Source organism: Herpailurus yagouaroundi, unplaced genomic scaffold (genome assembly GCF_014898765.1).
Source record: "Herpailurus yagouaroundi ecotype Mexico unplaced genomic scaffold, PumYag 139, whole genome shotgun sequence".
NCBI lineage: Eukaryota > Metazoa > Chordata > Mammalia > Carnivora > Felidae > Herpailurus > Herpailurus yagouaroundi.
In genome coordinates, this window is record NW_024412394.1 from 21,220,659 (window position 1) to 21,247,749 (window position 27,091).

General features: G+C 36.1%; 1 protein-coding gene across 4 annotated transcripts in view; it reads right to left on the bottom strand.

The window, feature by feature from the left end:
• HMGCLL1 (3-hydroxy-3-methylglutaryl-CoA lyase like 1) overlaps positions 1–27,091 on the bottom strand; it is a 192,363-nt gene that overhangs the window by 37,135 nt on the left and 128,137 nt on the right. Inside the window, exon 8 of one of the 4 annotated variants that reach the window (XM_040473797.1) lies at positions 554–1,162. The exons of the other annotated variants lie outside the window; for them this stretch is intronic. Coding sequence (XP_040329731.1) covers positions 1,112–1,162 — 51 coding nt within the window. The 3' untranslated portion in view covers positions 554–1,111. Of the gene's footprint in view, positions 1–553; positions 1,163–27,091 lie in introns of those variants that run through there. 4 annotated transcript variants of the gene reach the window in all.

Consider the following 27,091-nt stretch of genomic DNA (forward strand, 5'->3'; position numbering starts at 1 on the left):
GATGTAAAATGACAAAAGCCCAAGCCATGAAATAGCAATTTGAAGCAAGGGTACATGATGTCAGGAGCAGTAAGCAGACTGAACCCACACTGAAGCTGAAGTGAGGAATAAGAAGTCCAAATCCTGGCTATGTTTTACTACTGTTCTGTATGCCCTGTATACACTGCAAGATATAGATGCAGCTTCTATCGCCTATTGATCTTGAAGCCAGACATTCATGCAGTGACCCTAGAGGTGACCGATAACATGGAAATATATATTTGAAAGTAGTTGTGTTGTTTTATTCCATTGATTATTTGAAATATTTAAAGTAAGAGCAGGAGGGGTGCTTGACAGCTAGTTAGCAGAGAGGGAGGGACAGACAGAAAAAGGGAGAGCAGTGAAGGAAAGAGAGGAAGAGGAGCAAAAAATACTTGCTACTGTTTTTTATTTTCACTGGCCAAATGGCACCAGTGTAAAGGGGGCAAATTACTAAACCCAAGTATAAACAAAGAATCCAGGGGGCTTCTTATATCACGGGATTGACACAGGTGCATATTCATCTTTTGGCACATTTGGGAAATGAAAGTTCTACTCTTTATTCAAATACCATGAAGTTATTTACAACTAGATCTGGAGGCTTCATATTTATTATCATGAAGTATAAAGCCAAATGTCCCTTTTTCAGGAGCACCAAAGATTAACAGATTAGAATGTTTTCCACATGTCCATTTTTACTGTCAAGAGAATTTTAAAGAAGTTTTCCAGCTTCCGCAGCTGAACCAGATGTCAGTGGATCCCACAGTGAAATAAAATTGGCAGAGTAGCCTTCTCATGACCCCGGTGTTGTTTTATCAGGGATCAGTTTTATGTCTAAGATCCATTCCTTGCTGAAGACTGTAAAGTTTTTGGGTCCAGTCTGCCACAATTACTGAAATCCGCTGACTTGGTTGAACCACTGAAACTAAGCAATATTTCTTGTAACTTTTCTCACATGATGCTGTAATTGTTGTTTGTGTTGGCACAAGAAAAGTAAAGGGTCTTATTTCTACTGTGAGTTTCTGGTCTCTGGTTTCAGAAACATCAGTAGAGAATATTTTACCAGCCACATTTTTTGTTATGTAAATAAGTCCTAGGGATTTACAGTATAGGTTCCTCCATTGTGTTTGCAAATGACCATGGGCTGAAAGACAGTGGATAGACACTTTGTAAGATAACTGTAGGAGGTAAGGCAATACAAAAAAAAGGTGTTTTATTTTCATTGCTAGCTTTGGTTCAGGATTTCATGACCAGAAGTCCAAATGCAGTTATATGGATATATTTCATTCTTTTCTTTCTTTAATTTGTAATTTGTCACTGTTAATTTAAAAAGCATAAAGTAGACATGTAGTTTAAAACATAATAATATGAGGGGTGCCTGGATGGCTCAGTCAGTTGGGCATCTGACCTTGCCCAGGTCATGATCTCCTGGTTTGTGTGTCTGAGCCCCGTCGGGCTCTGTGATGACAACCCAGCCTGCTTTGGAGTGCCTGCTTTCGAGTCTGTATCTCCCTCTCGCTCTCTGTCTGTCAAAAATACACAAACATTGGGGCGCCTGGGTGGCGCAGTCGGTTAAGCATCCGACTTCAGCCAGGTCACGATCTTGCGGTCCGTGAGTTCGAGCCCCGCATCAGGCTCTGGGCTGATGGCTCAGAGCCTGGAGCCTGTTTCAGATTCTGTGTCTCCCTCTCTCTCTGCCCCTCCCCCGTTCATGCTCTGTCTCTCTCTGTCCCAAAATTAAACGTTGAAAAAAAAATTTAAAAAAAAATACCCAAACATAAAAAAAATAATAAAATGAACATCCTGCTTACCTTACAGTTTAAGATAAAGCATCACTAATATATTTTTTAAATTTTTTTGAAAGAGAGAGAGACAGAGCGTGAGAGGGGGAGGGGCAGGGAAAGAGGGAGACAAAGATTCTGAAGCAGGCTCCAAGCTGTCAGCACAGAGCCTTATGTGGGGCTTGAACCCACAAGCTGTGAGATCATCACTAATATTTTTGAATTCCCCTGCAAGCTCTACTTGATGACATGTCCCCTCCTACAGAAAACTCTGCAAATCATGCTTTTGTTTTTCTTTATAGTGTTAAAATGATTGCTAATTTTGTCTATTTTCAAACCTCACATTTTTACGTAACAAACATTACTTTAGGTATTCTTCAATACTTTGCTTTTTTCACCCATTATTAATTAATTAGATATTCCTTAGCATAGCATATTTCATTATGTGAATATGCAATACTTTACCCAATTCATTTGAGATGGAAATTGGAGCTGATTCCGTTTTTATTATTAACATTTTTGCTATAAACTCACTGTATCTCCTGCTGTACATGTACAAGGGATTTTCTAAGTATATATCTCAATGAATTTCTGGATCATAGGGTAGGTACATGTTCAAAATTACTATAAAGAGCCAACCTTATTCAAAAGTGGTTGTATCACTACATAGTCTCATTAGCAGGATGTGAGATTTTCTGTAAATCAACATTATTACCAGCACTGGATATTCTGGATATCCAACCCTGGATATGTCTGACTTTTAGTTGCTTGGCAATATACAAGGAATAAGATGGAATTGCTTATTTTCATTTGCATTTTTCTGATTAATAACACGGCATTTGTGTTCCCTTTTGTGTGTAATACCCAATGGAGTCCTTTGGCCATTTTCCTACTGGTTTCTTTCTTGCAAGTATACATAGAGAAAAGAGCACAAATCATAACTGTACAGATCAACAAGTGTGCATAAGCCCACCCACATCAGAAAACAGAATATCACCAGTCTAAGATGCCTTTCTCACATCGCCCCCCCATTATGCTATTCCCATCTTAGCATCTATCACTAATGGATGAGTTTTATATGTTTTCAAATGTTACATAATATAATATACACTTCCTCATGTCTGTCTTCTCTTGCTCAACAGCTATTCTTGAAATTCAAACATGCTATATGTAGTAGTGTTTTGTTAATGATCATAAATGATAAATGCAGATACCATCTATATACATTCAATTGCTGACATGGATTTGAATTGCTTCCAATTTGGGGCTATTACAAAGAATACTAGTGTGAACATTCTTGAACATATTTTTTGGTGAACGTGTGTACATTTTGTTAGTATATATTTAGGAATGCAGTTGCTGAGTTTTAAGGTATGCATATGTTAAAAAGTGGTGGTATCAATTTAAACTCCCACCAGCACTGCTTAAGAATGTCATATGTTCAAAATTCTTGCCAATACTTACCAGACTCTATAATTTTATCAATTCTTGCAGTTACACAGTGGTATCTCACTGTGGCTTTAATTTACATTAGTCATTACTCTGATGATTAATGGAGTACCTCTTCATAGCTTATCAACATTAGTATACCTTCTGTTGTAAAATGTCTCTTCAACTCACTTGCTCATTATTCTATTGGGCTTTTAATCTTTATTTTTTTAATAGATTAACAGGAGTTCTACATGTCATCGGTATACTATACCTTTGTCAAACATATAAAGTGCAAATATCTTTCCCCATGTTGTGGCTTGTTTTCTTTGTTGCTGTTGTTGTTTAGTTTCATAATGTATCTGTTTTAATAAACTTAGTATTTTAGGGCAGGTTTAGATGTTCTGAAAAATGTGAAGATAGTACCGAGAATTACTATATTAACTGTACCCAATTACCATAACCAGTTAATCCTATTATTGATATATTTTATTAATATGTATCCTGCCCTCTTTGGGTGGAAAATTCCACAAATATCACTTAGAATAAATGGGTTGATACTGCTATTCATATCAATTCTAATTTTACTGATTTTCTGCTTGCTCGTAATATCAATTACTGAAAGAGGTATGTCAAAGTCTTCAAATGTAATAGGCAATTGGTCTATTTCTTGTTTGACTACTGCTAGTTTTGCCTCATAAATTTTGATGCTGTGTTGTTAGACGCATACATATTTACAATTGTTATTTCTTCTTAGATAATTATCCTTTGGTCATTATGTAATATGGAAATTTATCCCTAGTAATTTTCATTGTTTTGAAGTCTGCTTTGTTGGAAATTAATATTGCTACCCCAGCTGACATTTGACTAGTATGGGAGCCTTCATGTTTAAAGCAGATTTCTGGTAGACAAATAGTAGTTGGGTCTTATTTTTATCCACTCTGACAATCTCTGTCTTCAAAGCAGTGTAGTAATACTATTCACATTTGAAATGATTAGAGATTATAGGTAGATTATATCCACCATGTTTGTAAATGTGTTTTTTCATTACCTTTTCTCTTTTCCTACTCCCCTTTTTTCAGGCTTCTCTGGTTTTAACTGAGCATTTTATGATTCTATTGTATCTCTTAGTAAATCAATCGTAGTTCTTTTAAGAGTTTTTAGTCATTTATTTAGACTTTCCAATATACCTTTTTAACTAGTCTAAATTCACCTTCAAGTAATACAATACCATTTCATGTGTAGTGTTGATATCTTATAACAGAGTATTCCCAATTTCTCCTCCCATCCCTTCTAACATTGCTGTCATTCATTTAATTTATCATTAGGCTAATATTACTCTATCCTTTGTAACTATTTCTACTTTGAACCAACAGCTGTCTATTAGATGAATTAAGAATATTTTAAATAAAAGATTGTATTTTACATTCATTTATTGCATCTCTGCTCTTCCTTATGTAGATCTGATATTTTCTGTCATATATAATTTTCCTTATCTATGAAGAATGTCTTGAACATTTCTACAGGGCAAGTTACTGATGATGAACTCCCTCAGGGTTTGTCTGAAAAAGCATCTGTTTCGAATGGGGGCCAAGATGGTGTAGCAGCATGGAAGTTCTTGGCTTTTTTCATCCCTGAAATGCATCTAGATAAGCACCAAACCATTTTGCACACCTAGGAAATTGATCTTTGGAATAACACAAAAATCTGCATAATGCAAGACATAGAACTCAGCAGGTATGTAGTGTGGAGAGGTGAGATGGGGGAGAGAGAAGCCTCAGAGAATAGGGAGATGTTTTTGTGGAGAGAGGACAAAGAAGAGGGAGAGAATGTGGCACATCGGAGAGTACAGGAAAAGGACTCCTCCCAAAAGTAGCTGGAGAGAAAGAGTCGAAATGCTCACAAGGGAATGAACAAGAAATCTGTTCCCCAACACCACTGATGGGGAGAAAGGAGAGGGTTGCAATACCATTAGGACCCTATAAACTGGGGAGAGTTGGAAATTCTGGAGCTCAATACCTGGGGGTGCTCTGGTAGGAAGGGCGAATCCTTGGGAACAGGCAGTGTGAGGTCTGAGGGATCCATGGGCCACACAGGGAGAAGCAGTTTCCCTTTTTGGAGGGTATTTCGTAGAGGTCACATAGCCTCCTCACAGGCAAAAGTCCCAGCAGACCCCAGAGAGCAGCCATGTTTGCTGGTATTGGAGCAAAGTCACCAGAGTGTGGTGAAACCTGGTGCCAGCTGTGTGTTGTGATTTGACATAATCTCTGAACCACTGCTGCTATGCAATTGCACACACTTTTTTCTGGGTAAGCTGGCACCAACCACAATCTCTGAACCTCTGCCACAGCATGATCACAAAAATGTTCTCTGGGGCAATGTGGCCCCCAGCCATTGCTCTGTGAGATCCTCCCCCAGAGGGATGGAGTAGGTCCAAGCTGCAGTGTTGTCAGAAGTGAGGGGTTTGGAAGCACTGCCCATCTGAGATAAAATTCGGGAGGGAGGTGCCACTTGGCAGGCTGATGGCTTGGATATTGTGGAGAAGTGTGGATACAGTGTAGAAGTGAGGAATGGACAAAAGCCTGAGACAAAAGAGAGATGTTTGGTTGTGGGTCAGTGAGAAACTCACAACCAGTGAAGAAATTGAATCATTAATCAAAAATCTCCCAACAAATAAAAGTCCAGGGTGGATGGCATTCCAAAGGAATTCTATCAAACATTTAAAGAAGAGTCAACACCTATTCTTTTGAAGCTGTTCCAATAATAGAAATGGAAGGAAAGCTTCAAACTCATTCTATGAGGCCAGCATAACCTTGATTCCAAAATGAAAGATCCCGCTAAAAAGGAGAACTATAAAGAATTTCCCTGATGAACATGGATGCAAAAATTCTCAACAAGATACTAGCTAAGTGGATCTAATAATACATTAAAAATTATTTACCATGATCAAGTGAGATTTATAACTGGGATGCAGGGCTGGTTCATATCCACATATCAATCAATGTGATACACCACATTTATAAAAGAAAGAATAACAACCAAATGATGCTCTCAGTTGGTGCACAGAAAGTACTTGACAAAATACAGAACCCTAAAGAAAGTAGGGATAGAAGGATCATACCTCAAGATCATAAAACTCATATATGAAAGACCCACAGCTCATCATCCTCAATGGGGAAAAACTAAGAGTTTTTCCCCCAAAGGTCAGGAACACAATAGGGTTGTCCACTCTCACCACTGTTAATTCAAAATAGTATTGGAAGTTTTAGCCTCAGCAATCAGACAACACAAAAAAATAAAAATAAAAGGCATCCAAATAGACAAGGAGTAAGTCAATCTTAAAGTCTTTGCAGATGACATGATACTCTGTGGAAAACCCAAAAGATTCTGCCAAAAACTGCTAGAACTGATCCATGAATTCAGCAAAGTCACAGGATATAAAATCAATGCATGGAAATTGCTTGCATTTCTATACATCAATAATGAAGCAGAAGAAAGAAAAATCAAGGAATCCCACTTACAGCTGCACCAAAACCAATAAAATACCTAGGAATAAGCCTAACCAAAGAGGTGAAAAATGTATACACTGAAAACTATAGAAAGTTTATGAAAGAAATTGAAGAAGACACAAAAAATGGAAAAATATTCCAAGTTTGTGGATTAGAAAAACAAATATTGTTAAAATGCCTATACTACCCAAAGCATTCTACATATTCAATGCAATCCCTATCATAATAATAGCATTCTTCACAGAGCTAGAACAAACAATCCTAAAATTAGTAGTGAACCAATCCCAGACTTTAGCCTCTATTACAAAGCTGTAATCATCAAGACAGCATGATATTGGCACAAAAACAGACACATAGACCAATGGAATAGCATAGAAACCCCAGAACTAGACCCACAAAAGTATGGCCAACTCATCTTTGACAAAGCAGGAAAGAATATCCAATGGAATAAAGACAGTCTCTTTAACAAATGGTGCTGGGAGAACTGGACAGCAACATGCAGAAGAATGGAACTAGACCACTTTCTTACACCATTCACAAAAATAAACTCAAAATGGACAAAGGACCTGAATGTGAGACAGGAGACCATCAAAACCCTAGAGGAGAAAGCAGAGAAAGATCTCTCTGACCTCAGCTGCAGCAATTTCTTACTTGACACATCCCCAAAGGCAAGGGAATTAAAAGCAAAAATGAACTATTGGGACCTCATGAAGATAAAAAGCTTCTGCACAGCAAAGGAAACAATCCACAAAACTAAAAGGCAACCAACGGAATGGGAAAAGATATTTGCAAATGACATCTCGGACAAAGGGCTAGTATCCAGAATCTATAAAGAGCTCACCAAACTCCACACCTGAAAAGCAAATAACCCAGTGAAGAAATGGGCAGAAAACATGAATAGACACTTCTCTAAAGAAGACATCCAGATGGCCAACAGGCACATGAAAAGATGCTCAATGTCTCTCCTCATCAGGGAAATACAAATCAAAACCACACCAGATATCACCTCACGCCAGTCAGAGTGGCCAAAATGAACAAATCAGGAGACTATAGATGCTGGCGAGGCTGTGGAGAAACGGGAACCCTCTTGCACTGTTGGTGGGAATTCAAATTGGTGTAGCCACTCTGGAAAACAGTGTGGAGGTTCCTCAAAGAATTAAAAATAGACTTACCCTATGACCCAGCAGTAGCACTGCTAGGAATTTACCCCAGGGATACAGGAGTACTGATGCATAGGGGCACTTGTACCCCAATGTTTATGGCTGCACTCTCAACAATAGCCAAATTGTGGAAAAAGCCTAAATGTCCATCAACTGATGAATGGATAAAGAAATTGTGGTTTATATACACTATGGAATACTACGTGGCAATGAGAAAGAATGAAATATGGCCCTTTGTAGCAACGTGGATGGAACTGGAGAGTGTGATGCTAAGTGAAATAAGCCATACAGAGAAAGACAGACACCATATGTTTTTGCACTCTTATGTGGATCCTGAGAAACTTAATAGGAACCCATGGGGGAGGGGAAGGAAAAAAAAAAAGAGGTTAGAGTGGGAGAGAGCCAAAGCATAAGAGACTCTTAAAAACTGAGAACAAACTGAGGGTTGATGGGGGATGGGAGGAAGGGGAGAGTAGGTGATGGGTATTGAAGAGGGCGTCTTTTGGGATGAGCACTGGGTGGTGTATGGAAACCAATTTGACAATAAATTTCATATATAAAAAAAAAAACCATGAAAGAATTTCAAAGACTCTGTCTTCTTTCCTGGCTTTGGGAAATGTTAAAGTGCAAGTACTGTGTTGTTTGGTTTTGTTTTTTCAAATTCAAAGCTTGTTTATTATTTCAGGAAAAAATCCTATAAATAATAAATACAAATTAAAAAAAATTTGTAGTGAACCAAAAGAGACCTCGAATAACCAAAGAGATCCTGGAAAAACAAACAAACAAAAAACCAAGGTTAGAGGCATCACAATTCCAGGCTTACAAAGTTGTAATCATCAACACGTATGGTACTGGCACAAAAACAGACACATAGATCAATGGAACAGAATAGAGAACCCATAAATGAACCCACAAACATATGGCCAACTAATCTTTGATGAAGCAGGAAGGAATATCCAGTGGAATAAAGACAGTCCCTTCAGGGGCGCCTGGGTGGTGCAGTCGGTTAAGCGTCCGACTTCAGCCAGGTCACGATCTCGCGGTCCGCGAGTTCGAGCCCCGCGTCGGGCTCTGGGCTGATGGCTCAGAGCCTGGAGCCTGTTTCCGATTCTGTGTCTCCCTCTCTCTCTGCCCCTCCCCCGTTCATGCTCTGTCTCTCTCTGTCCCAAAAATAAATAAACGTTGAAAAAAAAAAAAAAAAAGACAGTCCCTTCAGCAGTGCTGGAAAAACTGGACAGCATCATACAGAAGAATGAAACTGGGCCACTTTCTTACACCATACACAATAATAAACTCATAATGGATGAAAGACCTAACTGTTAAGACAGGAAGCCATCAAAATCCTTGAGGAGAAAGCAGGCAAAAACCTCTTTGACCTCGATCGTAGCAACTTCTCACTCACTATGTCACCAGAGGCAAGGTAAACAAAAGCAAAAATGAACTATTGGGACCTCATCAAGATAAAAATCTTCTGCACAAAGAAGGAAACAATCAGCAAATCTAAAAGGCAACCGGTGGAATAGGAGAAGATATTTGCAAATGGCATATCAGGTTAGTATCCAAAATCTATAAAGAATTTATCAAACTCAACACCCAAAAAACAAATAATCCAGTGAAGAATTGGGTTGAAGACATGAATAGACACTTTGCCAAATAAGACATCCAGATGGCCAACAGACCTATGAAAAGATGCTTAATATGACTCATCATCAAGGAAATACAAATAAAAACCAAATTGAGATACCACCTCACACCGGTCAGAGTGGCTAAAATTAACAACTCAGGCAACAGCAATGTTGGCAAGGATGTGGAGAAAGAGGAACACTTTTGTACTACTGGTGGGAATGTAAACTGGTGAAGCCAGTCTGGAAAACAGTATGGAGGTTCCTCAAAAACTTAAAAATAGAATTACCCTATGACCCAGGAATTGCACTACTAGGAATTTATCCAAAGTATCTAGGAGTGCTGATTCATAGGAGCACATGAACCCCAATGTTTATAGCAGCGTTACCATAATTGCTGAAGTATGGAAAGAGTCTGAATGTCCATAAACTGATAAATGGATAAAGAAGATGTGGTATATATGTTGTATGTATACATGGTGTGCACACACATACACAATGAATATTACTTGGCAATCAAAAAGAGTGAAATCTTGGCATTAGCAACAACATGTATAGAACTAAAGGGTATTATGCTAAGCAAAATTAGAGAAAAACAATTGTCGGGGCGCCTGGGTGGCTCAGTTGGTTAAGCGGCCGACTTCGGCTCAGGTCACGATCTTGCGGTCCGTGAGTTCGAGCCCCGCGTCAGGCTCTGTGCTGACAGCTCAGAGCCTGGAGCCTGTTTCGGATTCTGTGTCTCCCTCTCTCTGACCCTCCCCCGTTCATGCTCTGTCTCTCTCTGTCTCAAAAATAAATAAACGTTAAAAAATTTTTTTTAAAAAGAAAGACAATTGTCATATGATTTCACTCATCTGTGGAATTTAAGATACAAAATAGATGAACATAGAGGAAGGGAATCAAAATTAATACGAAAAAAGGGAGGGGGATAAAACATAAGAGACCCTTAAACACAGAAACCAAACTGAGGGTTCCTGAGGGGGTTTTGGGTGGGGGGGATTGGCTAAATGGACAGGTGGCATTAAGGAAGATACTTGCTGGGATGAGCACTGGATGTTATATGTAGGGGATGAATCACTGATTCTACTCCTTAAATCATTACTGTACTATATACTAACTTGGATGTAATTATTCAATTAAATAAATAATAAATAAAATACAGCTAGATTCTCATATCTTCTTCTGTATCCAGTCTCTTTTGATGTGACATTTTATAGGAGCACATGAAGAAAAGCTAGTCTTATTTAAATATGTAGTTGGAAGAGTAAGACTCTTAATAACCTAAAGTTTATTTCAATGTTGAGTCCAAAATCATGTCAATAAGTTTTTTTTGTCTGTTACCTTTAAATCTGTTGGAATATTTTTCACATTGGATGGATATTTTTACCCATGTAGAATTTTGGAACGTCATGCATTAGTCACTTGGTAAATGTTGGTTCACAGGTACGTATAGATCTTGGCAGTGTTCACACATTTAGTTATATAATATGAAAGATCAAAATGAAAATTAATATTTTTTTAAAAAGCATTTGTTTCTCCAATTCCTTTGAGGAATAATTCTGTTGAATACATAATTCTAGGATTCTTGGGTTTTTTCCTTCAACATTTTAAATGTTATTTTTTGAGAGAGAGCGAGAGAAAGTCCCTGTGCATGAGGCCAGGCCGGGAGACAGGGAGAGACAATTCCAAGCAGGATCCACATGGTGAGTGCAGAGTCCAACATGTGCTCGATCCCATGACTATGAGATGATGACCTGAGCCAAAATCAAGAGTTAAAAGCTTAACCAACTGAGCCATCCAAGTGCCCCTTTCCTTTATTTTTAATATTTCACCCCACGTTCCTATTGGTGGCACGATTTCTAATGAGAAATCCAATGTGATTCTTATCTATGTTCCTATATAGGTAAGAAGTTTATTTTCCTTTGGCTTCTTTTAAGGTTTTCTCTGTCTTTAGTTTTCTATAACTTCAATATGATGTACCTAGGTGTAGATATTTTTAAATTTATCCTGATTGGTGTTCCCTGAGTTTCCTGGAGCTGTGATTTGGTGTCTGCCATTAATTTCAAAATGCCCTCTGATAATGCTTTATTTTTTATTTTTTTTAAATTTTTTTTCAACGTTTATTTATTTTTGGGACAGAGAGAGACAGAGCATGAACGGGGGAGGGGCAGAGAGAGAGGGAGACACAGAATCGGAAACAGGCTCCAGGCTCTGAGCCGTCAGCCCAGAGCCTGACGCGGGGCTCGAACTCACGGACCGCGAGATCATGACCTGGCTGAAGTTGGACGCTTAACCAACTGCGCCACCCAGGCGCCCCTGATAATGCTTTAAATATTTCTTCTACTCTCCTTTTCTTCTTCTTCTCTTACTCTAAGAACACATATGGTGTACCTTTCAAAATCATCCCACAGTCGTTGTATAGTTTGTTTTTTTTCTCTTTGCATTTCAGTTTTATGAAGTTTCTATTGACATTTTTTAATGGTTATTTTTTGAGAGATCAAGAGATTGTGAGGGGGTGAGGGGGCAGAGAGTGAACGAGAGAATCTCAAGCAGGCTCCACATTGTCAGCACAGAGCCCAAAATGGGGCTTAAACTCACAAACTGTGAGATCATAACCTGAGCCAAAATTGAGTACAATGCTTAAGCAACTGAGCCACCCAGGCACCTCTCTATTGACATATTTTTAAGCTCACTGATTATCTCTTTGGCCATGTGCAGTCCACTGATGAGTCCATTCTTCATTTCTGTTTCATTTTCCCTCCTGCAATTCCTTTTAATATCTTCTTAGATTTTCCATCTCTATGCTATATTCACATCTCTTTTTTGCATGTTTCTACTTTTGCTGTTAAAGCCCTTAATATCATATTGATAGTTACTTTAAATTCCCTCTCTGAATATTCTAACATCTGTATCGTATCTGAGTCTAGTTCTGATGTTTTGTCTCTTTAGGCTTTTTTTTTTTCTGTTTTCTGCATGGCTCTTGGCTGGTTTTGTGATTTTGTGCTGTTGTTGAAAGCCAGACATTTTGTATCTGATGACAGAAACTGAGGTAAATAAGCTGAACACATGTGAGAATTTGAGAGTTTAGCCAGGAGTTTGGCTATTTTGAATGTTGTAGCTGTAACAGCCAGAGGCTTTGGTTTCCTTGATTTTGTCTTACCTCTTTATGTAGAATTCCCTAAGTATTCCTTCTCAGAGAGAGTTTATATCTTGCAGCCCTTTCAGCTTTAATTCACTGCTAGTATGCTAAAGACTTGTTGGTGTGATGATAAGGTGTAGGGGAAGGGAAAGACTTTATAATCTTAAGACTCTTAGACTTTTAGTGGGCCTGTATCTGAGATGACCTTCACAAGTGTTTCTCCAGCATTATCAATTTTTTCTACTCTCTTAGTAAGACATGAAGTCTAACAGGGAGTGCAGTGGGATGGATGTCCTTCCCCAGCTGGGATAAGTCTCTGGTAATGTCTTTTTCCCTAGAGAATAGGCTTTTGTAGGGAAAATGTTTTGGTAATATTACACAGTGAATATTCTTCCTCTCTCCTTGCCTAAACCACAAGATCTTTCTCAGCTCCTCACTATTGGAACTTGGTGAAGTTCCTTGAAGTAAAACTCATGAAATTGTGATGACTCCTCGAGTTTGGAGCTAGAATTTCTCCCTCTCCTTCTTATCCATGCTTCCCCTCCAGCAGCTGGTCAAAATACCATTTACATGTTTCTACCGGATAAGGAGATCTCAGCTGTGCAACTCTGGATTTGTCTATCTATCTCCAGATTTCAGGATAGAGGTTTGCCCTGCAATCTCAGTTCTCTGATGGTTCCAAGAAAAGTCATTTATTTTCAGTTAGATTTTTTTTCTTGTTTTAAGAATAAGGGTGATGATTTCCAAGCTCTTTACACCAGACACTGATAACAGAGTTTTATATCTTTTTTACAGACAGAAAATTCTAATTTTAATGTAATCTACTTATTGATCTTTTTCTATCTTGTTAGCTCTTTATTAAATAATATACCACTGTCTATGCAAATCATTTTCTCTCATGTTGTTTGCTTCCATGCTTAGAGTTAGGAGGAATCAGGACTTGATACTATGTACAATGTAAGATAAGGATTAGGATTTTTTCCCCCATGTGGATATCTAGTTGAATAAGCACCATTTATTGAAAAGATCACACTTTTCCCAGTTTCAGACTTGCTTTTAAATTTAAGGCAAGAGAAAAAAAATTGAATAGTGAGAAAAACTGAGCACCAAATGTATGGTATAGATACATTATACACTGAAATAACCATGTCTTTTTCTTTTTAAACTGTAAAGTAGTGATTTCTAATACATTTTCTAATGTTGAACCTAACTTGAACTCGTAGAATAAAACAAAGTTCTCAGTTTATATGTTACCTTCTTAGACATTATTGTATTTTGTTTATTAATTATTTAGGATATGGCATCAATGTTCATGAGTGAGACTGGCCGTTATTGTCCTTTTATATACTGTCCTTGATTGATTTGGGAGCCAGAAGTATATTACTTGTAAAATGAAATGGGATTTCATTTCTGTATTTCAGTATTGTCTGAAAATGTTTGTGTAATACAGAAACGACTTCCTTTATGTTCAACATAACTCACCCATAAAACCATTTGTGTCTGATGTTTTCATTGTGGGAAAAAAAAACTATTGTTTCAATACAGATCTATTTCTTTTTTTCCATTTCTGATCATTTATATCATTCCATGAATTTTCTTTTCACATTATTTTTCAAATATGTTGATGTAACAATTTCTTACATTTTGATCTATGCTACATCTGTAATAGTGTACATTCCTTCCATCTTCTCATTTCTCCTTATATCAAAAGTGAGATAATTTAAGCCATTCAAAGTTTCACAGAAAACTAACAAACTCTTAACAGAAGTTAGGAAGAAACATAAATTTCCATATGAATTTAAAATAGAGAAGTGAAAAAAGAGTACATATGAATGAACGTAGGAATTTATCTGTCAGATAATGATAGAGAAGTCTTAAACATTTACAGACCAGCAACTTCTTTGGGTGAATGGATTATAAAAAAATAAATATGTGTTAAAAAGAGATACCTAAATATTACATATAATCAAAATGGTTCTTAAAGATTAAAATATTATTTAAAGAAAATATGAAAACAGACATGAATCTAGGTTAGTAACCACACAGATGTTTAAACACTTTACATATATGTTTAGTTTTTTAATGACGTAGCAAAACTCTCAAGTCATTAGGCACCATTGCAGGTCAGTCTCCTGGTCTCATGCAGAGTCAAAATTTGCATTTGAAATGCCATCTTGTTTAATTGTCATTAAATTAATGTTTTCCGGCTTTATTGAGAAATAACTAACATACATCACTGCATAAGCTTAAGGTGCACAGCATAATGACTTGACTTACATTTATTAGGAAATGATTACAGTAAGTGTAATTAGCATCCATCATCTCATAGAGACACATTAAAAAGAAACAGCCAAAAAGGAATAAAACTTTTCTTGTGATGAGAACTCTAAGGTTTTACTCTTAATTCTGCTGTATGATACATATGAAAGTTGTTAACTATAGTCCTCATGCTATACATCACCAGTACTTATTTATCTTAGAACTTGAAGCTTGCGCTTTTTGAAGATATTTTCCCAAGTTCCCTTCTCCTCTTCCCACACTTCTGATAACCATAAAACTGATGACTTTCGTCATGAGCTTGCTTCCTGCCCCCCATGCCCCTGTGGGTGTCTTTTTTCTTTTTTTAGATTCCATATGTAAGTGAGTTTATACACTATTGTCTGTCTGCCTTATTTCACTTAATGTCCTCAAGGTCCATCCATGTTGTCACAAATGGTAGAATTTTTTTGTTTTTATGTCTGAGTAATATTCCATATTATATATTATAATATTCCACATTATATATTCCATTTTATATATAATATTTACATTATATATTCCATATTATATATTCCATAGCTTCTTTATCCACTTATCTGTCTTTTTTCCATGTCTTGACTATGGTGAATACTATTACTATACATGTGGGGATGCACGTGAGAAGGTTATGCCAACATTTTTAAAAAGTTAGATGAAAGTAAAATTCACATAATGATATAAATGATCAGAAATGGAAAAAAGAAATAGAACTCATTAAATGATAGTTTACATATTTAATTTCTTTGACTATATTCTCAGAAGTGGAACTGCTGGATTATAAAATAGTTCTATTTTTAATTTTTTGAGGATACTCCATTCTTTTTTCTATAGTGGCTGTATCACTTTACAATTCCAGCAACAAGGCAAAAGGATTCCCTTTTTCTCAACATCCTCACCAGCACTGGCTATCTCTTGTCTTTTTGGTGATGGCCATTCTAACAGGCATGAAGTAATCTCTCATTGTGGTTTAGATTTGTATTTCCCTAATGACTAGTATTCCCTAATGAATAGTGAGTATCTATCTTTTCATGTACCTGTTGGCCATTTGTGTATTGCCTTTGGAAAAATATCTGTTCAGCTATGTTGCCCATTTTTTAAATAGGATATTTTTGTTAGTTTTTTGCTATTGAGTTGTAGTTCTTTATATATTTTGGTATTAACTCCTTATCAGATATGTTTTGCAATTATTTTTTCCCATTCCATAGGTTGTCCTTTTACTTTGTTGAAAGTTTATTGGGCTGTGCAGAAGCTTTTTAGTTTAATGTAGCCCAACTTATTTTTTATTTTGTTGCTTGTACTTTAGGTGTCATATCCAAAGTGTCAGTGCCAAGATCCATGTTAAGGAGATTTCTTTCCAGTTTTCTTTCATAAATTTCATGGTTTCAGATCTTATATTTCAGTCTTTAATCTGTTTCAAGTAAATTTTTGTGAATGGTATAAGCTAAGTGTCTAGTTCCGTTCTTTGACATGTGAGTATCCAATTGTCACTGCACCATTTACTTCAGAGACTGTCTTTTCTCCAGTAAGTATTCTTGGAATCCTGATCCTATTAGTTGAACATATTTCTTGGGTTTACTTCTGGGCTCTCAGTTATATCCCATTGATCTATATATCTTTTTTTAAGTTTGTTTATTTTGAGAGACAAAGAGACTAAGCAGCGGGTGGGGCAAAGAAAGAACGGGAGGATCCCAAGCAGTATCTGTCAGAGCAGAGTCCAATGCAGGACTCAAATGCACAAAACTGTGAGATGAAGACCTGAGCCAACATCAAGAGTTGGATGCTTAACCAACTGAGCCACCCAGGCACTCCATCTATATGTCTTTTTTTAATGCCAGTACTATACTCCTCCTTTTGCTGTTGTATTTATTTTTTTACTTGAAGTACGGCTGACAAACAATGTTACATTAGTTTCAGGTGTAGAACAGAGTGATTTGACATTATACATCATGCTCACCACAAGTATACCCACCATCTGTCATCATACAAGACCATTACAATACCACTGAATATATCCAGTGCTGTGCCTTTTATCCCCATGACTTATTCATCTCATAACTAGAAGCCTGTATCTCTCACTCCCCTTCACCAATTTTGCCCATCCTTCCACCCCCTCTCTCCTTTCACCATCATCAGTTTGTTCTATTTAGGAGGCTGTTTCTGCTTTTTGTTTTGTTTTTTAGATTCCACATATAAGTGAAGTCATATGGCATATTTCTTTGTCTGACTTATTTCACTTTACATAATTCCCTCTAGGTCCATACTTGTTGCAAATATACCTCATTCTTTTTAATTGCTAAATAATATTCCACATCTTATTTATCCATTCATCTATGGAAGAACCCTTGGATTGCTTCAATATCTTGGTTATTGTAAATAATGATGCTACAAACACAGGGTCCATATATCTTTTCAAACTAGTGTTTTCATTTTCTTTGGGTAAATGGTAGTGGAATTACTGGATGATGTGGCATTTCTACTTTGTACTTTTTGGGAAACCTCCATAATTTTTGCCACAATGGTTGCACCAATTTGCATTCCTGCCAACAGTGCACCAGGGTTCCTTTGCTTCCACATTCTTGCCAACACTTATTTCATGTCCTTTTGATTCTGGCCTTTCTGAGAGGTGTAAGTTAATCACTCATTGTGATTTCAATTAGAAATTCTCGGATGATTAGTCATGTTGATCATCTTTTTGTGTGTCTGTTGGCCATCTGTAGGTCTTCTTTGGAAAAAGGCCTATTCAGGTCCTCTGCCCATTTTTCATCTGGATGATTAGCATTTGGTTTTGAGTTTTATAAGCTCTTTATTTTAATACTACTTTTTTATCAAATATTTATGAATATCTTCTCCTATTTAATAATTTCCTTATCAATTTTTATGATTTCTTTCGCTGTAAAAAAGCTTTTTATGTTGGTGTGGTCCCAATAGTTTATTTTTGGTTTTATTTCCCTTGCCTGAGGAGACAATCTAGAAAAATATTGCTAAGACTGATGTTAAAAAGATAACTGCCTTTTTTTTTTTACTTCTAAGAGTTGTAAGGTTTCAGGTCTCACATTTAGCTCTTTAATCCATTTTGAGTTTATTTTTGTGTATAGTGTGAGAAAGTGGGCCAGTTTTGTTCCTTTGTGTGTATTTGTCCAGTTTTTCCAGCACCATTATACAGATTGTATTTTCCCTATTGTATATTCTTGATTTCTTTGTTGTATATTACTTGACCATATAAATGTGGTTTTCTTTCTGGACTATTTTGTTCCACATATTTATGTGTCCACTTTTTGTGCCAGTACCATACTGTTTTGATTACTACATCTTTGTAGTTTATTTTCAAATCTGGCATTGTGATACCTCCAGCCTTGTTCTTTTTCAAGTTTGCTTTGGCTATTTGGGAACTTTTGTGATTCATAGAAATTTTACTATTATTCTAGTTCTACAAAAAATGCTGTTGGCATTTTGAAAAGGATTACACTGAACCCATAGACTGCTTTGGGTAGTGTGGACATTGTTACAAAATTAATTTTTCAAGTCCATGAATACAGAATATCTTGACATTTGTTTGTGTTGCCTTCAATTTCTTTCATCAGTGTGTGAGTTGTCACAGTATAGGTCTTTTACCTTCTTGGTTAAGTCTAATTACTTAGTACCACATTGTTTTGATTTCTATGGCATTGTTGTATAGTTTGAAATCAGGATGTCTGAACTCTCCTATTCTGGTCTTCTTTTTAGGATTGTTTTGGAAATTCAACATCTTTTGTGGTTCCGAATAAATTTTAGGATAGTTTTTGCTGATTTTGTAGAAAAAAAATGCCATTAAGATCTCAATAGATTGTGATAGATCATGACAGGCATCACATTGAATCTATAGATCGTTTTTGGTAGTATTGACATTTTAACAATATTCATCTAGTCTATGAACAGATGATACATTTACATTCATATGCATATTTGCTTTCATTCATTAATGCATTTTGGTTTTAAGAGCAGAGATCTTTTTACTTCCTCAGTTAAATTTATTCCTAATTTTTTTGTCCTTTTTGATGCTATTGTAAATGGGAAAATATTCTTTTTCAGATAATTTGCTGTTAGTGTATACAAATGCTAATGATTTTTGTATGTTCAATTTGTATCCTTTAACTTTACTGGATTTGTTTTTGTGTATTCTTTGGGATTTTCAACATATAAAATCATGTCATCTACAAAGAGAGACAATTTTACTTCTTCCTTTTCAATTCTCATTAATTTTCTTTCTTTTTCTTGACTAATTGCTCTGGCAAGGATTTCCAATACTGTGTCGAATAAAAGTGGTAAGTGGGAACCCCTGTTTTGTTCATGTTATTAGAGAAAAAGCTCTCAACTTTTCTGCATTGAGTATGTTATCTGGAAGTGTGTCATATAAGACCTTTTTACACTGAGGTTTGTTGTTTTTATCCTAATTTAAGTGGTTTTAATCATGAATGGATGTTGAATTTTATCACTTTTTGAATTTCTCTTGTAATGGACCTATAGTTCTTCATTTATTTTGTTAATGTATCCCATTGATTTGTGGTGGTTGAAACATCCTTGTATCTCAGGCATTATACCCATTTGATTATGGTGAGTGATCCTTTAATGCCCTGCTGAATTCAATTTGTTAGTATTTTATTGGGAATTTTTGCATCCATATTGATCAAGAAAATTGGTCTGTAGTTTTCCAATAGAGACTTGTTCTGGCTTTGAAATTAAGGATATTTTGGCCTTATAAAATGAGTTTAGAAATGTTCTCTGCTTATTATTTTTTTAAATGTTGAGGATTGGTGTGAATTCTTACATAGGTGTTTGATAAAATTCATCAGTGTAGCTTTCTGATCTTGGGTTTTCCTTTGTTGGGAGGTTTTTGATTACTGATCCAATATCCTTACTATTGACTCAGTCTCTTATTAGATTTAAAAAATTCTTTCTGATTCATTCTTGTAGGCTGTATGTTTCTAAGAATTTTTCACTTCTGCTAGTTCAGGTTGTTGCATATGTTGATGACAGTGGACTCTTATGATCATTTATTATATATTTAAAGTTTATTATTTTGAGAGTGTGTTAATCTGAGTGGGGGAAGGGAAGAGAGAGAGGGAGAGAGAGAATCCCAAGCAGGACCTGAGCTACCAGTGCCAGGCTCATTGAAGGGCTTGACCCCACAAACTATGGGATTAGACCTGAGCCAAAATTAAGAGTTGGATGCTTAATCAACTGAGCCACCCAGGTGCACTGATCCTTTATGTTTTTATGTTAGCTGTTGTAATGTCTCCTTTCTCATTTTTAGTTTTGTTCGTATGAGTTCTGTCTTTTCTCCTTGGTTAGTCTAAATTAAAGTTTGCCAAGATGGTTTACATTTTCAAAGAAATGATTCTTGGTTTGGTCAAACTTTTCTGTTCCTGTGTTCTTATTTTATTTTTATCTACTTTAATTTTGATTTTTTTTCTCTCTTCCTAATTCTGGGCTCATTTTGTTCCATTTTTTAAGGGAAAGACTTAGGCTGTTTACTTGGGATCTTTTTTTGTAATGTGGGTATTTATTGTTAGGAACTTTCCTCTTGGAACTGCTTTGTTGCATCCTATGTTTTGATATGTGGTGTTTCCATTTTTGTCTCAAGATACTTTATTTGTCCTTTCATTTCTTTTTTTACCCATTGGTTGTTTAGGAGAAAGTTGCTTAACATACATGCATTCTAGAATTTTCTTGTTTTGGTCTTTTTATTTATTTCCAGTTTCATACCACTGTGGTTAGAGAAGACACCTGGTATGATTTCAGTCTTCCTGAATTTGCTAAGACTTGTTTAGTGGCCTAACATGGACACACCCAGTTAATGTTCAATGTGTACTTGAGAAAATGTGTATAGGCATACCTCATTTTATTGTTTGCTTTATTGTACTTCACAGGTAATATATCTATATCTGTCTATCTATCTATCTATCTATCTATCTATCTTTTTATAGAAGGTTTGTGTAAACCAGAGTCAAACCAGTCTACTGGCATCAGGTTTTCAACAGCAACATCACTTGGTATTTCTATGTTATATTTTGGTAATTCTCTCAATATTTCAACTTTCATATTAATACTTTACTTGCTATGGAGTCCTATCACCAGTGTTTATAACTCCCTGAAAGTTCAGAAATTTTAGTGATATTTTTCAATTAAGGTATGCATTTTTTAAGACAACACGCTATTGCACATTTATTAAACTACACTATAGTGTAAACACTACTTTCATATACACTGAGAAACCAAAAATTCATTTGACACATTTTTCAATAATCACTTTATTATGGTGATCTGGAACTGAACCCCAAATATCTCCAAGATATGTCTGTATTCTCCTGTTATCAGATGTATGTTCTGTATATGTCTGTTAGGTCCATTTGGTCTCTAGTGTTGTTCATATCTGCTATTTACTAATTGATTTTCTGTCTGGTTGTAATATTCATCATTGACAGTGGAGTATTGAAGTCTTTATTATTGCACTATTATTTGATTTTCCTTTTATCTAAGATTATGCCTTATGTATTTAGGTGCTCTGATGTTCAGCACATAAATATTTAGTTGTTATATCTTGATTGACACCATTAGCATTATTTAATGACTTTTATTGGATCTTTTACTATTTTTACAGTTTATTTGGTCTAATATAAGTATAGCTACATCTGCTTTTTCAGTGGTTAACATTGAAATGAGTTTTTCCATTACTTCGCTCTCTATGTTGGTCTTTAAAACTAAAATGAGTCTCTTGTTGGCCGCACCTTCTTGGGTCTGGTTTTTTGTTTTCCATTTAGTCATTCTATGTCATTTTAAAACAAGTTTATTTATTATTTTTGAGAGAGAGTGTGAGCTGGGGATGGGCAGAGAGAGAGGGAGACACAGAATCTGAAGCAGGCTTCAGGCTCTGAGCTGTTAGCATAGTGCCCAATGTGGGGCTTGAACTCATAAAACGTGAGACCATAAACCTGAGCTGCAGTTGGAAGCTCAACCAACTGAGCCACCCACGCATCCCTCTATGCCTTTTGATTAAAAATTTTAATACATTTAGGTTGAAAGCAATTACTGAAAGGATTTACTATGAACAGTTTGTTTATTGTTTTGTGGTTTTTTGTGAGTCCATTGTTTCATTTTTTTTTTTTTATCCCACTCTTTTTTTGTTTTGGTATCTTGTGGTATCAGTATGCTTTGACTTCTTGATCATATTCTTTTGTCTGATTATTACAGGTTTCTACGGTTATAGTGAAGCTTACATTATATATCTTAAAATCATAACCTTCTATTTTCAACTAATAACTTAATTGCAATGGAATTTCAATACTTTTGACTTTACTTTTACTTCCCTCACTTTTTTAGGTTAGTGATGTTAGAATTTACATATTTTTATATTGTCTAATAATATAATATTGTCATAAAAATAAACATAACTACATTTAATGTTATTTAAATAGAGTCATAACTGAATTATATACCCTCATTACCATAATACAAAATTCAACTTTCACTACATATTTCCATTACCAGTAACTTTTATATTGCCTTCTAATGTTTTTTTATGACTCAATTAGCTTCCTTTTTATTTCCATTCAATTCTATAGCTTTTTTTATAGTCAGGATTAAAGTGATGAATTCCCTCAACTTTTTTTTTTTTTTTGGTGAATACTTTCCTTCAGAAATTGAGACAGAAAGTTTTGACATGCATAGAATTCTTGGTTGTTATTTTTTTTCTTTCAGTATTTTGAATATTGTCATCTTCTCTGGACTGAAAAGTTTCTGTTGAGACATCTGTTGACAGTCTTATTGTGAGGGTTCCCTCATAGGTAACCTCCCTCTTTTCTCTTGCTGTTTTGTCAGAAGTCAAAGAATTTTAAATTAATTATGTCTTGGTATAGCCTTATCCATGTCTCCATTGGGTTCTTTGGGCCTCATGAATCTGGATGTCTGTTTCCCTCCTCAGCTTTGAGAAGGTTGTCAGCTAATACTATTTAAAATATACTTTCTTTCCTTCATCTTTTTCTTCACCTCCTGAAATTCCAATGATGCAAATATTGTTTCTTTTCATTGTTTTCATAAGTCCCTAAGCTTTCTTCACTTTTGTTTTGTTTTTCTTTTTACTGCTCTGATGACGGATAATTTCAAATGCTTTTTCAGGTCAGCACTTCTTTATTCTGCATGATCAAATCAGCTTTTGAATCTCTCTAAGTAATAGATTAGTTCATTTACTGTATTTCCTAGCTCTAGATTTATCTGTATGTATGTGTGTTGATAGCATCTCAAACTTCTAACTTTGTTCATGCATTATTTTCCTAATTTAGTTTGTGTTCTTATAGTTCACTGAAGTTTTAAAAGAAGATTATTCTGAATTGAGACTTCATACATCTTTATTTTAGTATCAGTTATTACAGCTTTTTGAATTTACTTTGGCAGTGTCATATTTATCTCATTTTTTCAAGATCCTTGATCCCTTATGTTGTTGTTTGAGCATCTGAGTAAGTGGTCTCCGTCTTCCAGACTTGGCAGGTTCTCTTTGTCAGAGACAATTCTCTACGAGTTTGTTCAGTTTCGGTTCTAAATATGTCTGATTGTAATGTCCTTACCCAGGTGGTACCCATGACTATTGTCTATTTTAGGGCAATTCAAATGGTCACTCTTGAGGTAGAGTGTGAGTGTGTCACTGGCTGAAAAGAGCTGGATAGGACTGCTAATTTGGTCCCTTGCCCAAATGAGGCTGTAGAATGGGTTCATCAGTTGCCTTAGTCATCTGGTCAAATTTATTAGATGGTCATGTCTGGGTAGTATAATCAGCATTATGTGAAGCCTCCCTGAATGGGCAGGGCAGCAGCAGAAGACCTGGGGCCTGTATGGCTTGTTGTTTGTTGTCTCATGGCTCTGATCAGGCAACAGTGTATACTGAATTCCCTGATCAAGTGAGACCACCAGTTTTGCTCTGCAGGTGGGGGGAACCACAAGCTATGTCCTCTGTTAAAGTGCCACTGTAAGCAGGGCTATTGGATGGGCCTTGCAGCTTTCCATTTGCTATGGTAAGATTCCCTAGTTGGAAGGCCTTAAGCTGTACTCAGCAATAAGTTGGGCTAAAAATTAATTTTCCAACCTGGGTACAGTAGAAGCAGCAGCTTCAAGGCCACTAATCCTTTATGTAGGTGAATTTTTTAAGAAAATTATTTTGAAAGGATTACAGGTGCCATATTTTTAATATAAAGTATTCTATTTATTTAAACTTATAAAGACAAAACCCAAATATTCCAGTAATCTCCAACAATCACCCATATATTCCTGTGTCTATGAGGGTTTTTTGTTTGTTTTTTTACATTCCACAGTATTTATCTCTACCTGACTTACTTCACTTGGCAAATGCCCTTGAAATCCATCCATGCCGCAAATGGCACATTTTAACTTTTTATGGCTAAATAATATCCTATCATATGTATAACATCTTTATCAACTAATCCATCAGTGGGCACTCAGGTTGTTTCCATATCTTGGCTATTGTAAATAATGATACAGTGAACATGGTGGTGTATATATAATCATTTCATGTTAATAATTTTATTTTTTTTTTCAGATAACTTCCTTTCACTTCTTCAAAGTGGAATTGTTGGATCACATGGTAGTTATATTTTTTATATTTGTTGAGGTACCTCCATGCTGTTTTCTATAACGTATACACCAAATTACTTTCCCACCAACAGGAATGAAGGTTACCTTTTCTATACATCCTCATCAACACTTATTTCTTGTATTTTTAATAATAGCCATTCTTACAGGTCTGAGTAGATACCCCATTCTGGTTTGATTATCATTTCCCTAATTAGTGATGGTGAGGATCTATGTGTAGTCTTTGGAAAAATGTCTATTCAGATATTTTGCCCTTTGTTTAATCAGATTATTTTTGTTGTTGAGATATGTTACATATTTTGTCTTATTAGTCCCTTATCTGATACATAAATTGTAAATATTTTTGCCTACTCAGTAGGCTGCCATTTGATGGATTTCTTTGCTGTGCAGCAGCTTTTTTGTCTAATGAAATCTCACTTGTTCATTTTTGCCTTTGTTGGATTCAAAAAATAATCACCAAGGCTCATGTCAAGAAGATAATTGCCTGTGTTTTCTTCTAGAAATGTTATGGTGTCATGTCTTACATTAAGTCTTTAATCAATTTTAAAATTTTGTTTTTTATATAAGATTGTAGTTTCATTCTGTGGTTTGTGGATATCTAATTTACTAATTTATCAGCTCCTGTGTCATAAATTATTTGACCCTACATTTGTCGGTTTATTTCTGGATTCTCTTCCATTCCATTGATCAATCCATGTGTTTTTATGCCAATACCGCTCTTTTAATTGGTATAAGCTTATGAGACAGTTTGAAATAAAGGAGTATTATACTACTGCCTTTATTCTTCTTTCTCAAGATTACTTGGACTACTTGGGGCTTTAAAAAACATTCTTATTTTTATGTTTTTAATATGAAATTTATTGTCAAATTGGTTTCCATACAACACCCAGTGCTGATCCCAACAGGTGCCCTTCTCAATACCCATCACCCACCCCCCGTCCCTCCTACCCCCCATAAACCCTCAGTTTGTTCTTAGTTTTTAGGAGTCTCTTATGTTTTGGCTCCCTCCCTCTCTAACCATTTTTTTTCCTTCCCCTCCCCCATGGTCTTCTGTTAAGTTTCTCAGGATCCACATAGGAGTGAAAACATGGAATCTGTCCTTCTCTGTATGACTTATTTCACTTAGCATAACACTCCAGTTCCATCCACGTTGCTACAAAAGGCCATATTTCATTCTTTCTAATTGTCACGTAGCATTCCATTGTGTGTATAAACCATAATTTCTTTATCCATTCGTCAGTTGATGGACATTTAGGCTCTTTCCATAATTTAGCTATTGTCGAGAGTGCTGCTATGAACATTGGGGTACAAGTGCCCCTATGCATCAGTACTCCTGTGTCCCTTGGATAAATTCCTAGCAGTGCTATTGCTGGGTCATAGGGTAGGTCTATTTTTAATTTTCTGAGGAACCTCCACACTGCTTTCCAGAGCGGCTGCACCAATTTGCATTCCCACCAACAGTGCAAGAGGGTTCCCGTTTCTCCACATCCTCTCCAGCATCTATAGTCTCCTGATTTGTTCATTTTGGCCACTCTGACTGGTGTGAGGTGATATCTGAGTGTGGTTTTGATTTGTATTTCCCTGATGAGGAGAGACATTGAGCATCTTTTCATGTGCCTGTTGGCCATCCAGATGTCTTCTTTAGAGAAGTGTCTATTCATGTTTTCTGCCCATTTCTTCACTGGGTTATTTGTTTTTCAGGTGTGGAGTTTGGTGAGCTCTTTATAGATTCTGGATACTAGCCCTTTGTCCAATATGTCATTTGCAAATATCTTTTCCCATTCCGTTGGTTGCCTTTTAGTTTTGTGGATTGTTTCCTTTGCTATCCAGAAGCTTTTTATCTTCATGAGGTCCCAATAGTTCATTTTTGCTTTTAATTCCCTTGCCTTTGGGGATGTGTCAAGTAAGAAATTGCTGCAGCTGAGGTCAGAGAGGTTTTTCCCTGCTTTCTCCTCTAGATTTTTGATGGTTTCTTGTCTCACATTCAGGTCCTTTGTCCATTTTGAGTTTGTTTTTGTGAATGGTGAAAGAAAGTGGTCTAATATCATCCTTCTACATGTTGTCCAGTTCTCCCAGCACCATTTGTTAAAGAGACTGTCTTTATTCCATTGGATATTCTTTCCTGCTTTGTCAAAGATGAGTTGGCCATACATTTGTGGGTCTAGTTCTGGGGTTACTATTCTATTCCATTGGTCTATGTGTCTGTTTTTGTGCCAATACCGTGCTGTCTTGATGATTACAGGTTTGCAGTAAGAGGCTAAAGTCTGGGATTGTGATGCCTCCTGCTTTGGTCGTCTTCTTCAAAATTACTTTGGCTATTCAGGGCCTTTTGTGCTTCCATACAAATTTTAGGATTGCTTGTTCTAGCTTTGAGAAGAGTGCTGGTGCAATTTTGATTGGGATTGCATTGAATGTGTAGATAGCTTTGGGTAGTATTGACATTTTAACAATATTTATTCTTTCAATCCATGAGCACGGAATGTTTTTCCATTTTTTTATA